Source organism: Schistocerca serialis, chromosome 1 (genome assembly GCF_023864345.2).
Source record: "Schistocerca serialis cubense isolate TAMUIC-IGC-003099 chromosome 1, iqSchSeri2.2, whole genome shotgun sequence".
Lineage (NCBI taxonomy): Eukaryota > Metazoa > Arthropoda > Insecta > Orthoptera > Acrididae > Schistocerca > Schistocerca serialis.
The window spans coordinates 917,332,319-917,358,156 of record NC_064638.1 but is presented as its reverse complement, the minus strand read 5'-3'; the positions used below and the strand labels follow the sequence as shown (position 1 = coordinate 917,358,156).

At 41.3% G+C, this 25,838-nt stretch overlaps 1 protein-coding gene across 1 annotated transcript in view; it reads right to left on the bottom strand.

The window, feature by feature from the left end:
• The window catches only part of LOC126412224 (esterase E4-like), a 237,478-nt gene that overhangs the window by 195,239 nt on the left and 16,401 nt on the right, over positions 1-25,838 (bottom strand). The window contains exon 2 of the mRNA XM_050081716.1: positions 1,410-1,588. Coding sequence (XP_049937673.1) covers positions 1,410-1,588 — 179 coding nt within the window. The remainder of the gene's footprint in view (positions 1-1,409; positions 1,589-25,838) is intronic.

The window sequence follows — 25,838 nt, the reverse complement described above, 5'->3', positions numbered from 1 at the left end:
GTTTGGCATTGTCATGCTGCAAGAAAACATTTCCCTTTTTCTTTCGGACCCTTGTTAGCCGTCATTTCAGAGTTCGCAGCGTTGTGACGTAATGCTCTGAATTTATTGTTGTTCCACGATCAAGGAAATCAGCATGGATAACGCCAGTGTCCCAGAACAATGTGGCCATGATTTTTCCAGCTGAGGGCTGTGTCTTGAATTTCTTTTTCTGGGGCGAATCTTTGTGTCGATATTCCATATACTGACGTTTCGTCTCTGGGTTGTACTGGTGTACCCACGTTTCGTCTCCTGTCACTATTGAATGGAGAGAGGCGTCACCTTCATTCTCGTAACTTGAGAGGAGTTCCTGGCAAATTCCAAGCCTGTGCGCTTTCAGTTCAGGAGTCAGCATCAGGGGTACCCACAGATCTTCCGACAGCCAAGCAAAGCAATAATGTGACCCACACGTTCTTGTGAAATACCGATTGTGCTTGCAATTTCTCTCTGAGTGATACCTGCTGTCAAGAATTCTATGACTGCACGTTGCTTCAATCCCATTGACCGACCATCTGCACAAGGTTCCATACTTTACACTGGAACAACACAACCGTTCAATGCAGGCTGCCCGCCAACTGGAGCTGTAGAGGAGAGGCTATGGAATAAGCCAGTACCTGCCACATACCAATGCTACCAACTGTTGAAGACTTACAAAGGTGGAGGCATTACTTTTCATTCAACCCTCGTATATATACATTGAAAGTGTCAGTCAAAAGGAAATATGTAATTCCAATGAAAATATCAATAAATTAAAATGCTATAAATCTTGAACAGAGATGTCAAGTATTGTCATAATCAAATGTCTACAGTCAATGCATGCTGAGCGTCCTGCTTGTTACAAAGGGAACTGGCAAGAGAGTTGATGCACTGGGATGAAATGCTGACTACTGAACAATGAGATTGGTTAATCAGCTCTCAGTCTTCCAAAGCATTGAGATGATGAGAGGAAGATATTATTTCAAGTTCAAATGATGATGAACTTGCAATTACTGGATAGCAGAAGTTAAACACTACTGCAACAATGCTACAAATCTGGTAACGATGCAACTATGCTATGTAAGCCAAGTTCAGTTTTAACTGACAGTAAACCTGAACCTCTAATTTGGAGTCACAGAAAAGGTTTATATAATTGATTTAAAATACAGACCTATGTAAGTTTTATGACTGAAACAGCCATAAGAGTAATTCACATCTCCCAGGCAGCACGGTTCACCAATCCATTAGTGCTTACGAGTTTGCCTAAAATGCATTTCTTCCTAAAAACATTGTATACACCATTCACGAGAAAAAGTTATTTTGTAGTGGCTGTGAGACGTCCTGTGTAATGACAAAATTCAGAAAACAAATGTGATGCAAATTGAAGCACACTGTACCTTGAATCTGAGGTTTCCAACAGGTGGCTGGGCGTAGCGAACTCCTCTAAAAGAATATATTGGTTTTCCAGTTCTGGATGCAATAACTGAGCCCCTCAAAGATCCCAATGGAGTTCTAACAACTGGTGGTGGTATTTTAGCCAATTCTTCTTGTCCTAAGAAATATTCAGCCACACCATCTGCACAAAAGAAAAACATTTCAGTAAGTATCAAAAACGAATATTAATAAGCTATCTACTAATGACAGTTCCACCAACATATTTAGCAAATGAGTGAAATATACAGTATGTTTTAGACAGTGAGGCATCATTACTCGAGTAAGAGTGCCATTTGGGTGAATGCACAAGCTCTGTCTATGCATGGATGGATAACTGCTGGTCAGCAGGCTGTGGCTTCCAGCTCAGTGACTGTCAGGGCTGCTCAACCCACTATAATGGACCAGACTTTGACAACGGACAACGAAATGGGCTGCGACAAGGTCACCCAGAGAAACGCAGATGCCACCATCTCGTCAACACAAAATGAACAGAAACAGCAACTTGGTGGCCATCCGCCACTCTGTCAACCCAATTCCCACCTCTGAAACTGTGGCAACACTTGCCCCCAAAGAGGCAGCAATGTCAGCCTCAAAGGCCACGGAAACAGAGGCTGCAAACCGTAAGAGATGCATAACATCAGCCTTTTCACAATCAAAAAGAGAAGCTCAAATGAAACAAAGAAGAAATTATGTGTAAGAGAGCAAGAAGCAAATGACAATGTCAGACGTGGGATACGTGCATCAAAATATGTTCCTGGTGCACAGGTATCAACCAAAGCCACCTGTCACGCAATCTCTGACGCCAACTTCAAGAGAGAAGATAACTGCGAAGAAGAAGACGCCACCCCTGCGTCATTGGCAACATATTCATCGCACTAATACTGAAAACACGTACTCATCATGATGACATAATGAAGAACAGTCTCAAACATAGTTACCCAACCTCTGCTAGAGAACCCAAGCCTCCATCGATTGCTGTCCACTATGTAGGAAAATAACTGACCTATACAAGACCTGAGCGCCATCCTCGTATCCTCTGCAAGGAACTGCACTTAGGTTTTCTTTTAGCCAGAGGGGTTGGGTTGTTCGAGGGAAGAGATCAAACAGCAAGGTCATCGGTCTCAACGGATTAGGGAAGGACGAGGAAGGAAGTCAGCCGTGCCCTTTCAAAGGAACCGGAAAACCTAAATCAGGATGGCCAGACACGGGATTGAACAGTCGTCCTCCCAAATTTAGCCAGAACCAGCATACAAGAATATGATATGAACACTCAAAGATTACAACTATGTCCAAAGAAATGAAACCTGGATACTGCACCTACACTCTCCACAATGAGCGCTCTAAAGAAGATCGTGACTAGAAGACTCCCAATCAATGCTATCTGAACTATCTGAAAATGACACTCGAGGCACAATGTCGTGTGAGTGAAATACACAAGACAAAGAAAATCAATCATCGCCATAGACACCGCCGAGAACAGAAGCATCACAAAACATCAAGTGGGTACCAGCAGCTGACGTCAGCACTGAGGGACTAAAGCCCAGAAGAGGACCAAAACAACGTTTCACTACATAGCAGTACGTCTGCATGATGTGTAAAATGTGCCGGCAATCACAGCAGCAGCAAACGCAAACAAAAGTTTTAAAAGAAGAAGCTGATGTGTTCCACTTGCTGTGGAGATCATGCTGTGAGTTGTACAGGTTAACATCCACCAACAGCACAGCTGGTACAAAGAATCAGTGCTGAGAAAGACAGGAATCACCTTCGTAACATCCATTTCAAATGGTGCACAATCGCCGTCACCTACTCTCACCGAGACGACCAGTGAGCAGTGCAGAAACAAAGCCATGTCGTCAAACGACGGAAATGCATCCCAGAGAAGTCAGACAAGTCATCGCACCCAAGATTCGAATTGAAAGAAGATAAGGAAAGTTCTCCGGAGAGTGGCATGGAAAGGAATATATGTGAAACACTGACAAGACGGCGTATCCGTAAAGACATAACGGAATAATTTCCATGGTACTAAAGTGAACTGTTAAGTGTAAAAACTGGAATACATTCAGCAAATAATTGAAGACGTAGGTTGCAAGCGCTACTCTGAGATAGACAGGCTGGCACAGGGAAGAAACTCGTGGTAGGCCACATCAATCAAACAATTCAGAAGACCGATGACTTACGAAAAAGAGAGAGAGATAGGAGAATCGAACTAAAATTAAAAAATGATGATAAATTTAAAAATTGTGAGTTTTTCTTTAAGAAATCTCGTTCGTTGAAGATGTGCAAAATTGTTATGTATCGGTCTTACAGCTATTGCCTACGAAGTATCTTTATTTTTATTTCTACACCCACGCGTGGTAGAAATTAACAAAAGCAAGTGAGGTAACAATGGGAATAATCAGATGAACCAGCAGTTAGTTGTTAACTTTTTACAAATGCATTATTGAACAACACATAAGCGTCTTTCCTGAAGGCACGCCCATTGTTCGTTCTTTACACATTAAAAGAATCAGTTGTGTCATAAAGGGACGTTAAACACAAACGCAAAAAAATTATATCTTCCTTGAAAAATAATCTACGATACAGTATCTATATGACGAAAAATACAAAATTAAAGATAGATATCTATAGCCGGAATATACGAGATTTTAGTAACTGTAAACAATGCATATCTGATAAGGAAAGACTGTTTACATGTTAACCAACTCTGGGCATTACTATTAAGCTATAATAAAATAAAGCGAATCTGTCGATCGACAAACTACTACATGTGTACGTGGTCCCATTAAGAATGGTACCCATGGTGAGAGTTCCATCTCGAAAATGTTGACTTGTTGTTGTTGTTGTGGTCTTCAGTCCTGAGACTGGTTTGATGCAGCTCTCCGTGCGACTATCTTGTGCAAGCCTTTTCATCTCCCAGCACCTGCTGCAACCTACATCCTTCTGAATCTGTTTAGTGCATTCATCTCTTGGTCTCTCTCTACGATTTTTATCCTCCACGCTGCCCTCCAATACTAAATTGGTGATCCCTTGATGCCTCAGAACATGTCCTATCAACCGATCCCTTCTTCTAGTTAAGTTGTGCCACAAAATTCTCTTCTCCCCAATCCTATTCAATACCTCCTCATTAGTTATATGACCTGCCCATCTAATCTTCAGCATTCTTCTGTAGCACCACATTTCGAAAGCTTCTATTCTCTTCTTGTCCAAACTAGTTATCGTCCACGTTGCACTTCCATACATGGCTACACTCCATACGAATACTTTCAGAAACGACTTCCCGACACTTAAATGTATACTCGATGTTAACAAATTTCTCTTCTTCAGAAACGCTTTCCTTGCCATTGCCAGTCTACATTTGATATCCTCTCTACTTCGACCATCATCAGTTAATTTGCTCCCCAAATAGCAAAACTCTTTTACTACTTTAAGTGTCTCATTTCCTAATCTAATTCCCGCAGCATCACCCGACGTCATTTGACTACATTCCATTATCCTCGTTTTGCTTTTGTTGATGTTCATCTTATATCCTCCTTTCAAGACACTGTCCATTCCGTTCAGCTGCTCTTCCAAGTCCTTTGCTGTCTCTGACACAATTATAATGTCATCGGCGAACCTTAAAGTTTTTATTTCTTCTCCATGACTTTTAATACCTACTCCGAATTTTTCTTTTGTTTCCTTTACTGCTTGCTCAATATACAGATTGAATAACATCGGGGAGAGGCTACAACCCTGTCTCACTCCCTTCCCAACCACTGCTTCCCTTTCGTGCCCCTCGACTCTTATAACTGGCATCTGGTTTCTGCACAAATTGTAAATAGCCTTTCGCTCCCTGTATTTTACCCCTGCCACCTTCAGAATTTGAAAGAGAGTATTCCAGTCAACATTGTCAAAAGCTTTCTCTAAGTCTACAAATGCTAGAAAGGTAGGTTTGCCTTTCCCTAATCTAGCTTCTAAAATAAGTCGTAGGATCAGTATTGCCTCATGTGTTCCAATATTTCTGAGGAATCCAAAATGATCTTCCCCAAGGTCAGCTTCTACCAGTTTTCCATCGTCTGTAGAGAATACGTGTTAGTATTTTGCATCCGTGACTTATTAAACTGATTGTTCGGTAATTTTCACACCTGTCAGCACCTGCTTTCTTTGGGATCGGAATTATTATATTTTTCTTGAAGTCTGAGGGTATTTCGCCTGTCTCATACATCTTGCTCACCAGATGGTAGAGTTTTGTCAGGACTGGCTCTCCCAAGGGTGTCAGTAGTTCTAATGGAATGTTGTCTAGTCCCGGGGCCTTGTTTCAACTCAGGTCTTTCAGTGCTCTGTTAAACTTTTCCTGCAGTATCGTATCTCCCATTTCATCTTCATCTACATCCTCTTCCATTTCCATAATATTGTCGTCAAGTACATTGCCCTTGTATAGACCCTCTATATACTCCCTCCACCTTTCTGCTTTCCCTTCTTTCCTTAGAATTGGGTTTCCATCTGAGCTCTTGATATTCATACAAGTGGTTCTCTTTTCTCCAAAGGTCTCTTTAATTTTCCTGTAGGCAGTATCTATCTTACCCCTAGTGAGATAACCCTCTACATCCTTACATTTGTCTTCTAGCCATCCCTGCTTAGCCATTTTGCACTTCCTGTCGATCTCGTTTTTGAGACGTTTGTATTCCTTTTTGCCTGCTTCATTTACTGTATTTTTATATTTCTTCTGTTACCCAAGGATTTCTACTAGCCCTCGTCTTTTTACCTACTAGGTCCTCTGCTGCCTTCACTACTTCATCTCTCAAAGCTACCCATTCTTCTTCTATTGTATTTCTTTCCCCCATTCCTGTCAATTGTTCCCTTATGCCCGCCCTGAAACTCTGTACAACCTCTGGTTCTTTCAGTTTATCCAGATCCCATCTTTTTAAATTCTCACCTTTTTGCAGTTTCTTCAGTTTTAATCTACAGTTCATAACCAATAGATTGTGATCAGAGTCCACATCTGCCCCTGGAAATGTCTTACAATTTAAAACCTGGTTCCTCAATCTCTGTCTTACTATTATGTAATGTATCTGAAACCTGTCAGTAACTCCAGGCTTCTTCCATGTATACAACCTTCTTTTATGATTCTTGAACCAAGTGTTAGCTATGATTAAGTTGTGCTCTGTGCAAAATTCTATCAGGCGGCTTCCTCTTTCATCGTTTCCTTCTCTCCCTTTTCCTACTACCGAATTCCAGTCACCCATGACCATTAAATTTTCGTCTCCCTTCACTATCTGAATAATTTCTTTTATTTCATCATACATTTCTTCAATTTCTTTGTCATCTGCAGAGCTAGTTGGCATATAAACTTTTACTACTGTAGTAGGCGTGGGCTTCGTGTCTGTCTTGGCCACAATAATGCGTTCACTACGCTGTCTGTAGTAGCTTACCCGCACTCCTATTTTTTTATTCATTGTTAAACCCACTCCTGCATTACCCCTATTTGATTTTGTATTTATAACCCTGTATTCACCTGACCAGAAGTCTTGTTCCTCCTGCCACCGAACTTCACTAATTCCCACTATATCTAACTTTAACCTATCCATCCCTTTTTAAATTTTCTAACCTATGACTTATAGGGTACTAAAATGTCAGCTTCTCTGTTCCCACATCATTAGGTACAAACCTCTTCATAAACCTCAACTGGCAACACAATATAGTTGCACAACAAAACACTCTCACTCAAATAATGGTTAACGTCAGACGCTAATTTAGATTAGCGTATTGTATTATGTTCCTGTTAGTTTGCTGAAAAAGTGTTAGAGGGTAATGTGTGGCCACTAGTATCGCTACTTGTCTGTAGAAGTAGGCAATATTCGTCATTGGAACTACTGTTAACGAACGTGATCTAGCAGGGTGTTGCGTGAGCTACCTTCATTTCCGGAACGTTCTAGATGAGTCTTGCTATGTTCTAATAGGAACATATCGCATAAATATTTCCATATCCATCGCAAGAAACCGCTACAAACGATCGCGCGAAACTCAAAGTCGCTGGCTTGTGGTCTAATGGACACCGCGCTGTTTCATTGTTGAACCCAAACCTCTCCCTCCCTCCCGCCACTGTGATACGATTTCAGTTTCTGTTCTGTAGTCATCACTCAGCTCGGTTCGGCATAGCATCGCGTTAAGGGTTGTGTAAATTCATTGTAAGTTGTAAGTGAACAGTGGTGCATGATTGTGGTTTGCATAGACGTTTGTGCGTTGCGAATGTAAAAGCGCAGTGTATACAGTGGCAAAATGACCGATACACGTGTACCTCATAAGCGAATGAAAACTACAAATGAAAGTGGAGGTGCCGAAGAAGATACTGTCTATGATGAGGTATCACAGGAATAGGGTGAGCCAAACGCAACCATCACTATTAAACATTCCAGTAGTTGTGCTGATGGAGAAAATAAAGACGAAGCCAGTACCTCTGCTGGCTTCAAGTGCGTTGATGAAAAGGGTAGTAGTATCCTGGTCAGTATTCCCGATGTCGGAAATTACATTGAAAAAAAAAAAAAGGATATTGACAATTGCTTAAAGTATAAGAATTTTAAGAATGACATAGACAGCACAAAAAGAACATTTCGACCAGACTGGCTGTCATTATATCCGTGATGGTCTATTCTAAAGCAGTTAAAGGTGCTCTCTGCAAGTTTTGTTTGCTTTTCCGCCCACGCATAACGCATGGTAGTCATCATGGCGCATTCATAAGCCGCCCATTCACAAGTTTCAAAAAGTTCCATGAATGTGCAAAAATGCATATGAATTCCGAGTGGTAAAGGTGCAATAGAAAAGTCAAATAATTTCATTAGTGTTGTGACAAACAAAACAAAGTGTGGAAGAACTCGCCAACGAGAATTTTGCGAAATCTGTACAAACTAATCGTGCAAAGTTAAAATCAATTGTTTCTTGTGTATTGTTTTGTGCATTACATGACTTACCTTTAAGAGGAAAAACAAATTCATATGCTGTATTTGATGATTTGTTACAGCCAGGTGACGAAACAATGCGGAAACATTTTGAGGGTGCGCCTAAAAATGCTACCTATGTTTCTCATAGAACCCAAAATGATTTAATTGATGTATGCGCCGAAGTACTAAGAAATGATTGGATTAATACCATCAATAACAGCGAATCATTTTCAGTTTTGGCAGACGAAACAATGGATATTGCAGGCGCAGAACAACTTTCTGTTTCTTCACGTTATTTAGACCTTGCAACTATTGTTGTCAGAGAAGACTTCCTTGGATTTACGCCATTGGCAAATAGATGCAAAACATATTTCCAACACAATAATATCTACTTTATCTGCTTGGGGTTTAAATCTAGATAAAATGGTAGGACAAGGCTATGACGGGCGCAGTACGATGGCCGGTAAAATTGGCGGAGTACAGAAGATAATTGCTGAGAAATATCCCAAGGCTCGCTTCTATCATTGTGCTAGCCATAGACTCAATGTAGCTGTGAATGATTTGAACACCTTACCAGAGGTTAGAAATGCCATTGGTGTTATCAAAGAAGGAATTTCTTTTTTCCGGGGGAGCACGCAAAGGAAAGTTCTAACTGGGAACCTTCAAAAACTGTGTGAGACACGCTGGTATGAGAAGCATAAGTCGATAAGGAAATTTGATGATAAGTTTTTAGAAATTGTTGAAGCGTTAGCAATTTTACATAAAGAAGGAGATCGCGAAACTAAGCAGAAAGCCTGGTAACTTTACAGCACACTTACTTCAACATTTATTGTTACATTAAAAGTCATAGCAAAATATTCAGCCAAACTAGAACCTGTCACCAATATCCTACAATCAGTAAGCATTAACTTGTTAGAAGTTTCAGAACACACTCAAGGAATTGTAGAAATGTTATTGGATGACAGAGAAAATGCGGAAGCCGAATTTGAAATTATAATGAAAAATGCTGAAAGCAACTACAGTGCATTTGGAATACATGTCACTGGCATTCGACAACTGCGAGTTGCTGCACGACAAATGCATCGTTTAAATCATCCATCAGTTTCTGTCACTGAGTGCTACAGAAAATCTCTCTTTATTCCATATTTGGATTCCCTAGTCCAGTCCTTGCAAGAACGGTTTTCAGAAGAAAACAAGGCATCTTTTGAGATTTTCTGCTTGCACCTAAAGGTAATGAAATCCCAAAGCGGCCTAGATATGAAAAGGATAATTGAAAATATCAAACGATTTTATGGCGATCTTTTAGATAACTTTGCTGAAGAAGCACGGACATGGAACAGTATGTGGAAACGCGATAAAGCAACTGAAGGAGATATTGCTGAATTAAGCCTGACTGATCTACTGGACAAAGCCAAATTCTTGCCCGGCGTAGCTTCAGCCTTGAAGATAGCCCTTAGCTTACCGGCAACCACCTGCTCTGCGGAAAGATCGTTCAGGTACTTAATTACCACAGTAACATTTTTCTGATTGTAATTACTTAATTAGAAAGACTTTGAAACAATTTATTAAATCAGATGATACATTTCTTCTAATTATTTTTAAATCTTGTTTGAAATGTTATCACAATAGAGTAATTGAAGAAGGTTACACTGTATGAATTAGTATAGGCCTACGTCATGTTTGTTTGCAGCACTCTCAGGCGCGTGAAAACGTGACTAAGAACTACCATGGCAGATAATCGACTCAGATGTGTATGTATGGTGCTAGTTCATCGTGATAAGATAAAATCACAGGAGGAGTCCTTTATCGAAAAAGTGGTAGATAGTTATGGGAAGGACCCTAGATGAATTCAGTTTCTGTTTAAGTAATGCATGTATGTGAGTAGTCACGTTTTGCACATTATTAGTAACAGAACCGATTTCCACAATCGTATACCTTCTATTGTTCTTAATATTAAATTTACAACGGTATTTCAAACTACATTAATATGTTTCTAACAATAAAACAGTCACATCATCCTTTCAAACAAAGTTCACAACATTTGTTTGGACATGAATCTGTTATGGGTTGTGGAAATTATTGTGTACATTTAGTTTTTACTTTACAAAATAGAAAGTAAAGCCCTGTTTTTTTTTCATTTTTCAGGGGACTAACAGAGAAAAGTGTAAATAGCAAGAAAATGTATTAAGGCAGACGAAAATGAACGATTTATTCTTACTTAAAAAGAGAAAATAATTTGTTTTTACCTGTTTAACAATCTGAAATTGTTATTATTTAAGCACCTATTAACGTCTGTCAGCAGTGGTACACTTACTGACATGGCGTTGTGCCTCAAAATGTGCATTTACGAGAGCAATTAAGAATATTCCCACAACATTAACTCTTAAAATGAGACACCAACAGCAAATGTGTGAGAAACAGCGAATTCATCTAAAACCGATGTGGCTGACACTAGCGCGTCTGCCTGTAAGAATACAGCATAGCACACGAATCTAAACTTTGCAGAACTGCCAAATTTTATTCGGGAATGCGTTTCCAGTTTTATTTGTCTCCTCTCTATGACCATGTGGAGTCGCCACACTGGGACCAAGTTTGAAACATTTGCCAGTTGCCATTTACTTCAGTATTGCAAGCGACGGTACGCCATTAACCATCCAGGCACTTGACCTATATGGCATATTGTAGAGAGATGGTAACTAATAAGTGACTGTGATTAATGGGACAATGATGGCTTGTATGTGATAGTTCGATAATGACTTAGAAATGAGTGGTCTCAATCCCTTAGGAGTCACAAGGGCCACCTGTGTTTCTAGGCTTCGTTACTATAATATACCCCGGATGTGCCAGTTTCCAAACATACAGGAAAGATAAAAACTGATTTTCAGCTTCTTGAAGGCCTGGTCAGACACAACGCCGCAGTCTGCCTGTGCGGGTCAGGCACGGCGGATGACCGGGGCAAGGAACGCCGCACAGACAAAAGCGGTTGCTGCTGCTTCAGCTGTCACACCGTGGAAACGGACGGAACCTCATCACATAGCAGCTTGCACGTGTAGCGTGGTATCAAAGATCTGCCTCGGCCTCGCGCCGTTGCTGTCAAATGCGCCAGCAAATGCAAACAGCTGCACAGGGCTGCTGCGAATCTGTCTGTGTTGAAACTCGGCGGCAGCCGGTGCTACGAGCCGGCCATAGTCGCGCCCTGTGTGACCGACACCTATGTACAACGATGCGGCCTGGCCGTTGCCTTTGCTGTTCAAGGCCACAGGTCGGACCGCCGGGCCACGCTCTTTTTGACCAGGTCATTAAGGCCGGTTGCACTCACAGCGGATATTTTCCGCCAGGTCACTTGACCGTCGTCATTGTCAGAAGTCCAGTGTTTACACACATGGCGGTAAAATCACCGTCGCCACCGCACGAGTCAGCAGATTAAAGGCAATGTACTTTCATCATCATATCCATTCATTTAATTTTAATGTGTTACGTAAATTATTCATTGTTTTTAAACGTACAGTTTTGTTTGAAATGAACAGACAGTAAAATCTAAGTATTGTTATTATGTCGACTAATGAAAAGGAGAAGGAAAAACCGAATAATTTGGGATCATCATCCAATTAATTTAAGAAGAGGGGAGGATGGAGCTTTCTAAACGTTGTTTGAAGGGAAGGATGACAAGATATCCTTCAGTTACTTCCGAATGTCGATTTTTAATAGCAGGAAAACAAGTAGTTCAGAGAGAAAAAGCGTAGGATAGGACCAAACGAAAATGGCAGCAAAATGTACAGTCTGCTAATGTAAAAACAGGTTTTACTACAGTTATAATGTTAGTTTTTTATGTTCATAACTCTGGCATGCTACTAAAAGTGCATCAGTATTTCTAAATTGCATACAAAGGGAAAACATCTGGCTTACCATGAAACGACAAATGTTCTTCAGAGAACAAAAGTAATTCAGTAAGCATATTAGAATGCGTAGGCCTATTCCAAAATAGAGCTGTATCACATGAAAGAATCGTTCTTAGTACACTATGCAGCTGCAGAACGCTATTGTTAAATGCATAAAAGAAGCTTTCACAGTAATGTAAGTGAATTTGACCAGGTTTATACAGTTGAGTGTAGTGAACCGTTTTTTTTTACGGACTGTTAATTCAAATCCAACTGCGTTCATTGCATGAGCAGTGTTTTTTAACGCTTAAACAATTATTAGTGGTAAGAAAACAATTTATTGGCAGAATACGGTTCAGAAACATTATATATATATATATATATATATATATATATATATATATATATATATATATGTGTGGTGAAAATTTTTTGCCCCTACTGAGACAAAAACCTGCTGGCGCCCCTGCCAAGCTACCAGAGTTTCGGCCAGAAAAAACAACATTGCCATCATCAAGTTGTTCCTTCGGTCCACACATGTGGACCTTCGTTCATTTTTTTTTTCTCCGTAAAAAGGCGTTTTTTTCCGCTTATAGAGCGATGATGGTATGCGAGTGTGGCCCATCTAGTTCTTAGTTTTGAAACCAGGCTCCAACACCTTACGAGTAACGATTCGTGTGCTATTTTACAGCTGGTCATATACAGAAACTAGTTACTTCCACTCATCGAATAGGTATATAAATAATTATTATGACTAAATATTACACTGAAAACCCGTGTTTTTTTTGTTTTTTTTAGACTCTTATGTTCGCTTACTAACGTAGATGTTGAAAATTAGTTCAGATTTGCATAAATTGCAGGTCCTCGTATATGAACTTCAGGTTATAATGCATAGCTGTTGTTTCTACACTTCCAACAATGCACGAAATGTTAACAGATGAGCAATTAAAACCTTTTCTTAATGACAGAAATGCGGAATAATCTGACAGGAAAAATGACGAATTCTCGTTTTCGACTGAATATTGTCCTACCTAGCTCGATGAAACAGACTGGCAAACAATAGAAACGTTAAGATGTCGTGCCAGTTGCTTCACTCTGACAGTGAAAAGCAGATGATATAGAAAACGTGAATAAAAAGCTAAGAAGATTTTTGTCGCAATCAATTTCAGAAGTTAGGTTTTACAATGTTGGCTAACGAACCAAATTTGTTGAGTCAAGGAATGCCTCAAAACGGGGGAAACCTCCAAAATAAGAGATATGTGCGTCAGATGTGGAATGTATTTATATATCAAGAAAAATAGCTGTTTTGAAGATTATCATAAAACCCGAAGATTTATTTACTGGCAATAGAGAATTATTACTTGCCAGAAATTATTACGGTATTCGATTATTATTTTCCTGCATTTTTGAAATTGTTTTACAGCATCAATAAAAACCTTTATTAGAAATCATATATTTCAAAAATATTAACTGAAGAACTTCATTTTCTCTGTGCATTAGCATATTCACTTTACTGTTTCAAAGAAAACACACATATACACATATACAGGGTGTTACAAAAAGGTACGGCCAAACTTTCAGGAAACATTCCTCACATACAAATAAAGAAAAGATGTTATGTGGACATGTGTCCGGAAACGCTTAATTTCCATGTTAGAGCTTATTTTAGTTTCTTCCACCTACGCTCAATGGAGCACGTTATCGTGATTTCATACAGGATACTCTACCTGTGCTGCTAGAACATGTGCCTTTACAAGTACGACACAACATGTGGTTCATGCACGATGGAGCTCCTGCACATTTCAGTCGAAGTGTTCGTACGCTTCTCAACAACAGATTCGGTAACCGATGGATTGGTAGAGGCGGACCAATTCCATGGCCTCCACGCTCTCCTGAACTCAACCCTCTTGACTTTCATTTATGGGGGCATTTGAAAGCTCTTGTCTACGCAACCGCGGTACCAAAGGTAGAGACTCTTCGTGCTCGTATTGTGGACAGCTGTGATACAATACGCCATTCTCCAAGGCTGCATCAGCGCATCAGGGATTCCATGCGACGGAGGGTGGATGCATGTATCCTCGCTAACGGAGGACATTTTGAACATTTCCTGTAACAAAGTGTTTGAAGTCACGCTGGTACGCTCTGCTGCTGTGTGTTTCCAATCCATGATTAATGTGATTTGAAGAGAAGTAATAAAATGATCTCTAACATGGAAAGTAAGCGTTTCCGGACACATGTCCACATAACATATTTTCTTTATGTCCATTATAATTATCCGGGCTGTTATGCCGTGGTCGGTTGATGAATTCTGTGTCGATTCCCAACGTTTCGTCTCCGACTGCGGGAGACATCTTCAAGGGGGTCCGTAGCTCAATGGAAGGTCCAACACACACACTGGCTCGCTACAGTCAGTAGCGAGCCAGTGGGTGTGTTGGACCTTCCATTGAGCTACGGACCCCCTTGAAGATGTCTCCCGCAGTCAGTAGCGAGCCAGTGGGTGTGTTGGACCTTCCATTGAGCTACGGACCCCCTTGAAGATGTCTCCCGCAGTCGGAGACGAAACGTTGGGAATCGACACAGAATTCATCAACCGACCACGGCATAACGCCCGGATAATTATAATGGACATGGTATTTCCGGCCGTGAAAGTCTACATTTTAGTATATTTTCTTTATTTGTGTGTGAGGAATGTTTCCAGACAGTTTGGCCGTACCTTTTTGTAACGCCCTATACTGGGTGATCAAAAAGTCAGTATAAATTTGAAAACTTAATAAACCACGGAATAATGTAGACAGAGAGGTAAAAATTGACACACATGCTTGGAATAACATGGGGTTTTATTAGAACAAACAAAAAAAACAAAGTTCACAAAATGTCCGACAGATGCGCGTCGTTTGGTGATGATTGTGTGCTCAGCCGCCATTTTCATCATGCTTGGCCTCCCAGGTCCCCAGACCTCAGTCCGTGCGATTATTGGCTTTGGGGTTACCTGAAGTCGCAAGTGTATCGTTATCGACCGACATCTCTAGGGATACTGAAAGACAACATCCGACGCCAATGCCTCACCATAACTCCGGACATGCTTTACAGTGCTGTTCACAACATTATTTCTCGACTACAGCTATTGTTGAGGAATGATGGTGGACATATTGAGCATTTACTGTAAAGAACATAATCTTTGCTTTGTCTTACTTTGTTATGCTAATTATTGCTATTCTGATCTGATGAAGCGCCATCTGTCAGACATTTTTGAACTTTTGTATTTTTTTTTTGGTTCTAATAAAACCTCATGTCATTCCAAGCATGTGTGTCAATTTGTACCACTCTATCTACATTATTCCGTGATTTATTCAGTTTTAAAATTTATACTGACTTTTTGATCACCAGATGATATATATTGCTGATAAAATGTTTTTATTGAAGTAAGGAAAAAAACAATACAAAGCAAAGACTAATACATGTTCACGATAAGTCAGACATGAGATCAACATATATGGACATCTGCTTATGACTTACTAAATCATAAAAAAATACTTCATTTTCATTTGTATCATGTTTGTTTGTTTATTTACTGTAAAATATGAAAAGAAAAACTTCCTGTTTTTTTTCTTTTTTTAAAAAAAGATCTCTCGCGTGAAGAGGTTAAACACGCTAAATGATACACTGAAACTACTGAAGGGTATACATGAAATCCTTTATTGTATAGCATCCATTGGCCTTACAGCGGTAGCAGAGGCCATAAGCCCCATCAATTCTGACAATAACGACAATGAGCATTCGGGTTAACTGTCGAAACAGAATATCAACGTCGTGTACAGGTTGGGCAAAATAAAACTGGCCCAAAAATTTAAAAATATTTACTTGGGTTGGGTTGGATGAAATATTTATTTTGCCCACCCTGAACAACAAGGCTGGAGAATTCTGGGAATTTCTTGCCAAATAAGAGATAGACATGTACTTCCCACGGAGACTCATTTAAAGCGCAGCACTGACATCAGGTCAGCAATTTGTCTGTTACAGAAATTATAGTCCAACTGCCTGCAATGGAATGGTCATCTACAGAAAGAAATCAAGACATGACTTCCCACTATTACCAGACCTGGAGACACCAGAATCAACATGAGTAGCAGTTGACACAGTGCAAGGCAGTATCATAGCCACCTACAGGCTACTGAGATATGCAGGATCGCGTCGATATTGCGACCCTTCTCGCATTCCATGGTAGAATGTTTATTGACGAAGACTTTAACACAAAAAGGTTAATCCAAAAAACTCTAAGCTGACTAGTGCTAGCAGCCACCATCTTCTGCACATCATTGGAGATAAAGACGCCATTGCCATTGGTCCATGTGATCCTACATGTTACCACATTAACAGAAGAAAAGGTACTGCCTTAGATATTACCATCGCAAAATCGCTCCCATGCAACATCACAGCAATCATTAGACTTGTTTTGCCATAGAACTATGTGCTAGTAATATCTGATCTGAAAGTAGATACTTTTTCTACATCTGCAGCACATTTTGGAACACTTTTCGTGAAAGTGTGACAAACGTTCTACAAGGTGCTCCAAGTCCTCGAGAACCCAGTGAAGATGCAGTTGAACAGCACCTAACACTATAGATGATCCAAACAGATCAAAACACCAGTCCACCAGCAGCAGCAGATGATTAAAAAATCCCGCCACTTGTTAAGGACAATAATTCCAATTGCGGGGTCTCATGCAAATGTGAACATTCTAGTGGACACCTTCGTCAACAACTTTACATTGAACATCGACTCAGCTGACCTGTAACACATCGACCTCATCACTGAGAGGTTGCCACAACATCTAAGAGCACGAGCAGGTGATGACATCATTGAACCAATCACACCAGATGTGGTCAAGAATCAACTAAACTGTTCCAACTTCAACAGAGCAGGAGGCCCAGATTTATTTACTAACCTCCTGCTAATACAAATACCACCTGCAGCCACCGACCATCTAGCCTGGAAGCACACCGGGATCGTTGCAATTCTGATGCCTGGTAAGAAAGTGCGACTCTCCCAGGAGCTACCAAACGACAGATTCCCTTTCCATGCTGTCAAAACTGTTGGACAGGATACACCTATTGCATCTTCACAGGTACACCGATATGGAGGCCTGCTCCCAATAATCAGTTGAGTTTCCATCGTGACCATGCCACAGAAACTATGTCTATCAGAATACTCTATGTAACCTATGGAACTTTGGGAGCATTTCGCTGCCATTCTCTTTGAAGTCTCAGGAACTTTTGACTCCACATGGCATAAGGATGTTTTGTACAACATATTAGTGTAAGGGTCCCCATGTCATACATCAGTCTCCTACAGAGTTATCTACAAGGCTGAATCTTTCATGTAAGCGCTGACAATCTGACAACGTCATGTCCACCTGTGGTTTCATCCACACAGTCATTCCCTAGGCTCTGTTCTCGGCCTGCTGTTGTACGCAATCCACAGTCTACGCGGTAGATTTGTCTCCGGACAAAGGTGTGTAGCTCATTCTACATGCTCATAACACTGTTATAGTAACACGAATGTTGACATGACATGCTGACGACTACAACAGGCAAACGACAACTTCGCCATGTGGACACGGAAATGGGAACTATCATACGATGTCTCGAAAACTTAGGACATCAAGTAACTCAGAAGATGATTCCCAAATACCCACTACAAATTTTGCTGTAGGGTGAAGCCATCGAATGGTCCTCAGCGGCTGAGTATCTTGGAGTCACACTGGACAGGAGACCGATGTTTCGCCGACTCGTCCTGCAGGTTACAGAAAAAGCTTACAGAATCTGAGAGACATTCGCTCCCTCTTAAACCCATGTTTTATCTATTTGCCACCTTGGGATCACACTAGATAAAAGACGATTGTGCTGCTTATAATGGAATATGTTGGTGTTGTGTGGGCCAAACACAGGCGAATGGAGCTTGGTGATGCTGCAGGCACTACAAAATCATACTCTAAAATATGCACCAAAGGACGTTTTAGTATTCTAAGGAAATAATTCGTGAAATGGCCACAGTGCCATGACTTAAGGAACGGTTTTCGGATTCCAGTTTTGCAGTTTATAATTGTTCTAGGTATTGAATCACACTTAATAATGCTTTTAAATGAATTTTCAGATTTTCGTAATAAATGTTGAGGTTTTCATTAATGCAACCATTAACTGTCTAACTGCTAACTGCTGTTATTCATACAACGGCATTCTCATAAATGACTCCTCAGCACGAAAACATTGTGTTTCATTGTGTGAAATCATCAACGCTGCAGGGCTCTTCATAGAACTGTAAGTTTACCACTTTTTCAAACGAATGTCTGTTAAATGTACTAGTTTTAAACTCTGCAAATGGCTTTTCTGATGCTAGGCGCACAATGCCGAGATCACCACATTTAGATAAAGTGTAATTATTTATAGTGGAAACCGTATGTAACTTGGATCGAATTATATAATAAACTGTCGATTTATAAACTTCGTGCCGAACGACTGTTCAAGCCCGCTCCTGACTCGTCTTAGTTCAGCTAAAGCCTGTCAGAGCCCGACGCCCAGGTCACAATACATGCAACGATGTGGAGCCAACCTCTTCGCTAATTTTTCTATTTACGATATAGATATTGTGAGCAGAAGGTTCCGAAACATATATGTGATAACCTTGCAGGTATGGCAGACAGAACACTCATGTGACACGAGAGTGGCGCCAACTCCCTCTCCCCTCCCCCTGGACCAATGAGGGTGAAGCACCCCCTCCCCATACTCATCTTCTGTAACTGGGACACTTGTGTGGGAGGGGTTACTCAGGAGCTGGACAGCATCTACTTGTTAACAAAAGTATAACGTTAAGTCATGTCACTTGAGTTCTGTTGTTAATGCCAATATTACGTTACACCAGCAGAGACCATAGCCAGACAGATATGTAAGTACTCTCATTTTTACGTATTTTTCCATTTGTCGTAGTTTCCCCAGTTTCATGTACTTTCCGCGTCCGCCCAGATAGCTCAGTGGTCAGTGTAAAGGATTGCCGTCCTACGGGCCCGGGTTCGATTCCCGGCTAGGTCGGGGATTTTCTCCGCTCAGGGACTGAGTGTTGTGCTGTATTCATCATCATTTCATCCACAATCGGCGCGCAGGTCGAATGTAATAAGACCTGCACCAAGGCAGCCGTACCTGCCTCGCAAGGGGCCTCCCGGCCAATCACGCCAAACGCTCTTCCATTTTCATGTATTTTCCGCAATGTTCCTGTTTTATAACAAGAGGCAGTTTGAAGCATAGGGAGAGGTTGTGTCTGTTTGTTTGTAACAAGCTACGTCACCCTGGGTCTAATTGTTAATAACAACGTTATGTGGCACCAGCAGAGACCTCACGTAGACAGAAATGTAAGTATTATAAGTTTCACGTATTCTTACGTATTTTCCTCAATTTTACGTATTGTTCACAGCTTTCCTATTTTACAGCTATAGGCACTCTAGAGTGCAGGGAGAGGTTGTGGCTGTTTGTTCATAACAAAGTATGTTACTCCAGGTCTATTTGTTTAATGTTTCGAGGCACCGGCAGACGCTATACCCAGACAGTTTTATGTAAGTACTCTTAGTTTTGTGTATTTTTAGTACGTTCCTCAATTTTACGTATTTTAACCAGGTTTTTTTTTTTTTTACAAATTTGTGTATTTCGTGCAATTATATAAGACTGTTGCCAATGTCTTGTCGATGTCGTGATGCTCTCAAGCAATCACAATGCAGAATTAGGTATCGCTGATACTGAGGCACACCTCCCAACTGCATCTTTTATAACTGGGACACTCTGGAGCAGGGTACCATAGGGACAGGCCAAGTCTGTATGTTTATAACAAATTACGTCATTTGAGGTCTGTTTGTTTAATATTTAGGAGCACCAGCAGACGCAATACCCAGGCGGATAATGGGTAAGTACTCTCAGTTTCACATATTTTCCACGATTTTGTACATTGTAGCCATTTACGCGAGATATGTGTCAACATCGCGTCGTGTGGTGTTACGGCGTCGCGTCACAGAGTCGCGTCGCATCACGACGTCGCATTGCGTCGATCGACGTCATGATGTCAGCTTTGGTCCCAATTTATGTATCGTTGCTAAGCCACCATTCCATTACTAGCGTGTGATGTTACGGTATTAGAAACGAACACGTTGATAGAAATAGTAACGGAATTGAGAATTCTACAATCCAAAGATACTGTATAAGAAAGATCACACTAAATTACTACATTATGTGACGTCATAGTAAAACTCTTACGCCTCCAACCAAAGATATTTTATCTGTAACACACATCTAAAGAGAGTCGTCCAGTATCTGCACTAATTCCAGTGAGAATCATGTCGTCTGCTGGAGAATAGATAGCCGCCCCTTAGACTTCTAGTGTGCGTATGCAGCAGTGAACCGATGATCGCGGGCACAGTGCCCTGCAACTGCTGAGAAAGTTGCAGTTGGTGCCTAACATTACTGATGTATCAATTTTGGACGAGAGATCTCCCGCCCATGGTAACAGCGCCAAACAGATCCCAAGACGTAGGTGGAAATATCGAAGACTGTACACGCCTAGATTACGAAGAACTACTCTCCTGCATTTTCCGCAATATGCCGCTACGGTATGGAACTCTTTGTACGATCGTGGCCACCATGTCGCGGATGGGAGGGATCTACATGTCTGTCTAACACTACGCCACACCGTCTCCCCGGGCGGGACAGGGAAATTTGAAATGTGTAATCACCTCCGAACTGGCTTATTTGTCCGAGGAATGAGCGTTCCGCCACAGTAAAAACCTATCGCATAGTATGTCGACACCTTTGCAGATAAACAATGCTAACACTTTAAGCGCCAAGCACTACCCTACGCGCCCGTAATTTCTCTACAGAACACCTAGACAAACCAGTATAACTCGCAGACACCTACTTGATCATCAGAGGAAATTTGTGGACTCCTTTGTGGATAAACGTTGCTAAGAGTTTAAGCACCAAGCACATCCCTCCCCAACGCTCTTTCTCCCTGGACTAATCAGAAACACATCACCCCTTCTACCTCCAACTCCTTTTTTCACTCAGGTAGCCTCCCAAGTGGAATGAAGACTCGTGATAAATTGAACCCTACAAGTATACGCGACATTACTATGAGCCTCATATATTAACCACGGGGTCCGCAGCTCGTGGTCGTGCGGTAGCGTTCTCACTTCCCGCGCCCGGGTTCCCGGGTTCGATTCCCGGCGGGGTCAGGGATTTTCCCTGCCTCGTGATGACTGGGTGTTGTGTGCTGTCCTTAGGTTAGTTAGGTTTAAGTATTTCTAAGTTCTAGGGGACTGATGACCATAGATGTTAAGTCCCATAGTGCTCAGAGCCATTTTTTTGTTAACCACGGGAAAATCCGAATTTGGTACATAATTTCGATTGATCCACATAATTGTAAAGACACACGCTGGGCAGCTAACACACAGCTGTAGGCCTATTTGCTACTGAAAACTTATCTGTGCATTAGTCACGAGTACCTCTCAAATGTGACCAGGACTGGCGCAACAGGTGTACCCACCCCACTACACGTGAACAAAATGAGGGGGATACAATCCTAATTCTACAGTGGGATGGATCTGCCATAGATGCAACTCTCGCAGTATTAATATACCACGTCACTAAAAGATTAGTAAACAGTAAACGTGATTCAAAAATGCAAACAACACAAGCACAATGATCGCTAGAAATGTGAGTTGCACAGACCTGATAACAGTGGCGCCAGCACCATATTTATGAAGAGATGCTGCTCATACGTCCCCGTGCTACAGATCTAAGATGTATGAGGACGGACATCGCCACTGTGAGTCTGCAGACAGCCCTGAGAATACTGGTTAGGCTTCGATCGTGCAACATCTCTCTCGCACGTCCCAGAGGAAGAGCAATCTCATTGGCTTCAAGTAACCGCGGGAAAAGCCATACGCAAACTGAGAGAGGGGAATCACCGAGGAGTAACGGTCCATAATTCTTTTCCATCGGCTTTCGTCTGTAATCTCCAGGGGTTGCTTCATAAAGCTACCAGCGTATCGCCTGTCGACCACGAAGTTGACAGAAAATTAATTTATGTTACATGTCTGCGAGCTGCTGCATACAGTTTTATTAACAAAAAAAGCATTATTTCGTAGCAAAAACATTACATGCATGTACTGGTTATAATAATACCAACAGGTGTTGAACGGTAAGATTCTACTACGAATTCAGCTCTCATGTATCGAGCTCCGACGACACAATGTCGCCAATGACGAGCCATAAATCAGGTAATATCAGAGACTAACACTTATGAGAGGAAAGGTAGCAGTCTGGCTACGTGCCTCGCACGTCGGCGGTGGGAGGGAGTGGGTGTCCCTGCTGGAAGTCAATACCAGAAATAGTGTAACTGTGTGTTTACAGCAGAATAACGTCAACACACTCCCTCCAATAGCAATCCATGTACGATGTGTGTGTGTGTGTGTGTGTGTGTGTGTGTCTGTGTGTGTGTGTGTGTGTTTTAGCGTTGGTTTGGACACTTAGAGTTGCAATTGGAGGAATAAGTTTACACCTAGCTAGGTTGGCGCTCTGTATCAAAGTCGATGGCGTAAAACAACATTGCAAGACACATCTAATCATGTAAGCAATAAGAGCATATTTATGCTTGTACACTTTATACGGAAAAAAATGTAAATATCGAAACTTGTGTAAATTTTCAAAAATTCGGTAAAAAAGATTTGGATACGATGTGGTCACACAGGAGATCTTCATTTATATTTAGAGTGTGGCAGAAGTGTGACATAAGCACAGAAGCAAAGTGTCTAGATAGATGTCTTGGATGCTTTCCTAGAAAGCTTTTGAGGATGAGTGGACTATTAGAATCACTGCACAATCTGTCTGCTAATTGATTGAGACCTGTGCTAAAGTTTGAGAGAGAGAGTGTGTGTGTGTGAGAGAGAACGAGAGAGAGAGAGAGAGAGAGAGAGAGAGAGAGAGAGAGAGAGAGAGCTTGTGGTAGATCCTTGGGAAAAAATATGGATTCTGTTGTTACTTATACAGAGAAAGTGATAGACATGGAGTCACAGATATACTTAAACTATAAAGATGTGGTAATCGGTCGAGAGAAGTTGTAATGAGTAGAGGGCGTAGTCATCCTGCATACAGTATACGATTATGTAACATTACACTACAACTTCTGCGTGGAAGGTGACTGCCAGGGAAAAAGTGTTGTGATTGCGGGCAACGCTAAGATAGTTGGAATAGACTATCCCAGGATGACTTCCAGTTTATAAAGATATAAAATAAATTTCTCACAAGCCTAAGCGTGAACAAAGTTAACGGTAACTACCTTCTAGTTTTTACAGTGTCCAGACATGTGACCAAGAGGAGAAATGTGCTTTTACTTCCTCCTGGGTTAAAGAACATGCTATTTCCAGGTTGGAGGCAGCAGTACACAACTACAGAATGGTTCATGTGCTTGATCCAGTGTAAGACTATTTAAGTATTTTTGAACTACAAAAAACAATATTTACAATGTGTTCCACTGTACTCTGTGCCAATTACATCCATGTGGTGTCAACTAATGGATAACTTGCATAACAGCTGCAGTTTGCCTACTGGAGATAGTAAGAATACTCGAAAATTGCCTTAAGTTGTCCTGAGGCTCAAGGCACTTGGTGCTTAACATTACTGATGTATCAATTCTGGACGAGAGATCTCCCGCCCACGGTAACAACATCAAACTGATCCCAAGACATAGGTGTGAATATCACAGACTGTACACGCCTAGATTACGAGGAACTACTCTCCTGCATTCTCCGGATAATGCCGATACGGTATGTTGTTACATACACGGTGGGCAGCTAACACATAGTTGTAGGCCTATTTGCTACTGAAAATGATGTGTATGGTCCAATACAATGAAATAATGAAGACAACACAAACACCCAGTTCCCGGGCAGAGAAATGACTGGGGGGAAGCACATCCACTTCCACCAAACTGTACTGATAAAGGGTTACACAGAATACCGAACTGCGTGCTAACTGTAGTATTATGCTCAATATATTTGTCGTATTCTCTGTAGAACTGTATCTGCATATAGTTTTAATTACCTATTACACGGAGATTCCTACCACTGACTCCAACAACGACGACCTAAGTATTACACAACAATGCTATATTAAAGCATGGGAAACATACTCTCTCAATCCAGGACATTATTCTCCACCATACCGTCAGATAAGGATATCGCAGAACTGGGACCAGCACCCACAAACAGTACTGACCACAACACCAGATCTATGTGGCAGGTCACAGCTGCTGTCGTAACTGAATGATTAGGGACGCCATAATCGCACCCCACCTACTAGTCCATATCTCATCACTGCTGATAGTGGTAGGTCATGCTCATTACTGTTCGGCTTGTCGACAGCTCTATCTCCCAGCCTGCTAGCTCCTCCTGTCATAGTCCAATGGATGTAAAAATATTTGAAAAATTATTGCTTGTAACCAGATTTCTTTATTTTTGTAAGCACAGCTGGATATCCCTCGTAAGTAAATTAGTATGCTTTAGAAACACATTTTGCACCTCTCTCAATGCGAAAGGGATGGAATGAACGTCCGTTCGTCAGACATGTAACGGTAGGGAGTTTGGTACACGCTATTGAATCAAGACTGGGATACCTGGTTGTTATTTAATGCATCTAAAAACCGTCAAAATCATCATCTTTCCCAAAGAGTTTTATAGGTGTGTTAAGAACATGAGGAGGGAGAGGGGAATATAGTGGGAGTAATTCTGACTAGTGCTTGTATATACGTCTAAATGAGGTAATGAGTCAAGCAGATGCATACAAGGTGCTTGAAAGCGTAGTGACCCCATATGACCAGAAGTTCTTCCCTCTCTACCCAGATGATGTTTTCACTCATCTGTACGAATAACTGTCATTCTGTGTCTACCATACACATACAATAGATGACACATGAGAGAGGGAAGTGGCATATACTAAGACAGGTCGATGATGATGTTTGGTATGTAGGGTGCTCAACTACACGGTCATCAGCGCCCTACAAAGTCCCAGTTTTTACACAGTCCAGTTTTTGCACAGTCCAATCTTGCCAATGTCAGGAATGATGGTGATGATGATAAAATGATGAAGACAACACAAACACCCAGACCCGGGCAGAGAAAATCCCCACCCTGACCGGGTATTGAACACGGGATAACCGTGATCCAGAGGCAGCAACGCTAGCCACTAGACCACGAGCTTCGGACAAGACGGATCGATGTGAGATCGAAAGCACAACATTCCGGGAAGTTAAAGTACCTGTGGGTGGCGTGTAAAGGGTCACATGTATTACTGGCAGTCAGGTCGAATAATCGGTCGTAGAACTGTATCTCTATAGTTTTAATTATTTAACATCGAAATGTCCATTCCAGCGGTTGACCAACACAACAGCGAACCGACAGATGTAGAAAATTGCTAAGACAAACAGACTGACATAGGATCAACCCATTTACCATGTGGAGAATTAAAGTAGATATGACTGGGGGAGTTTGGAACGTCAGATCCTTTAA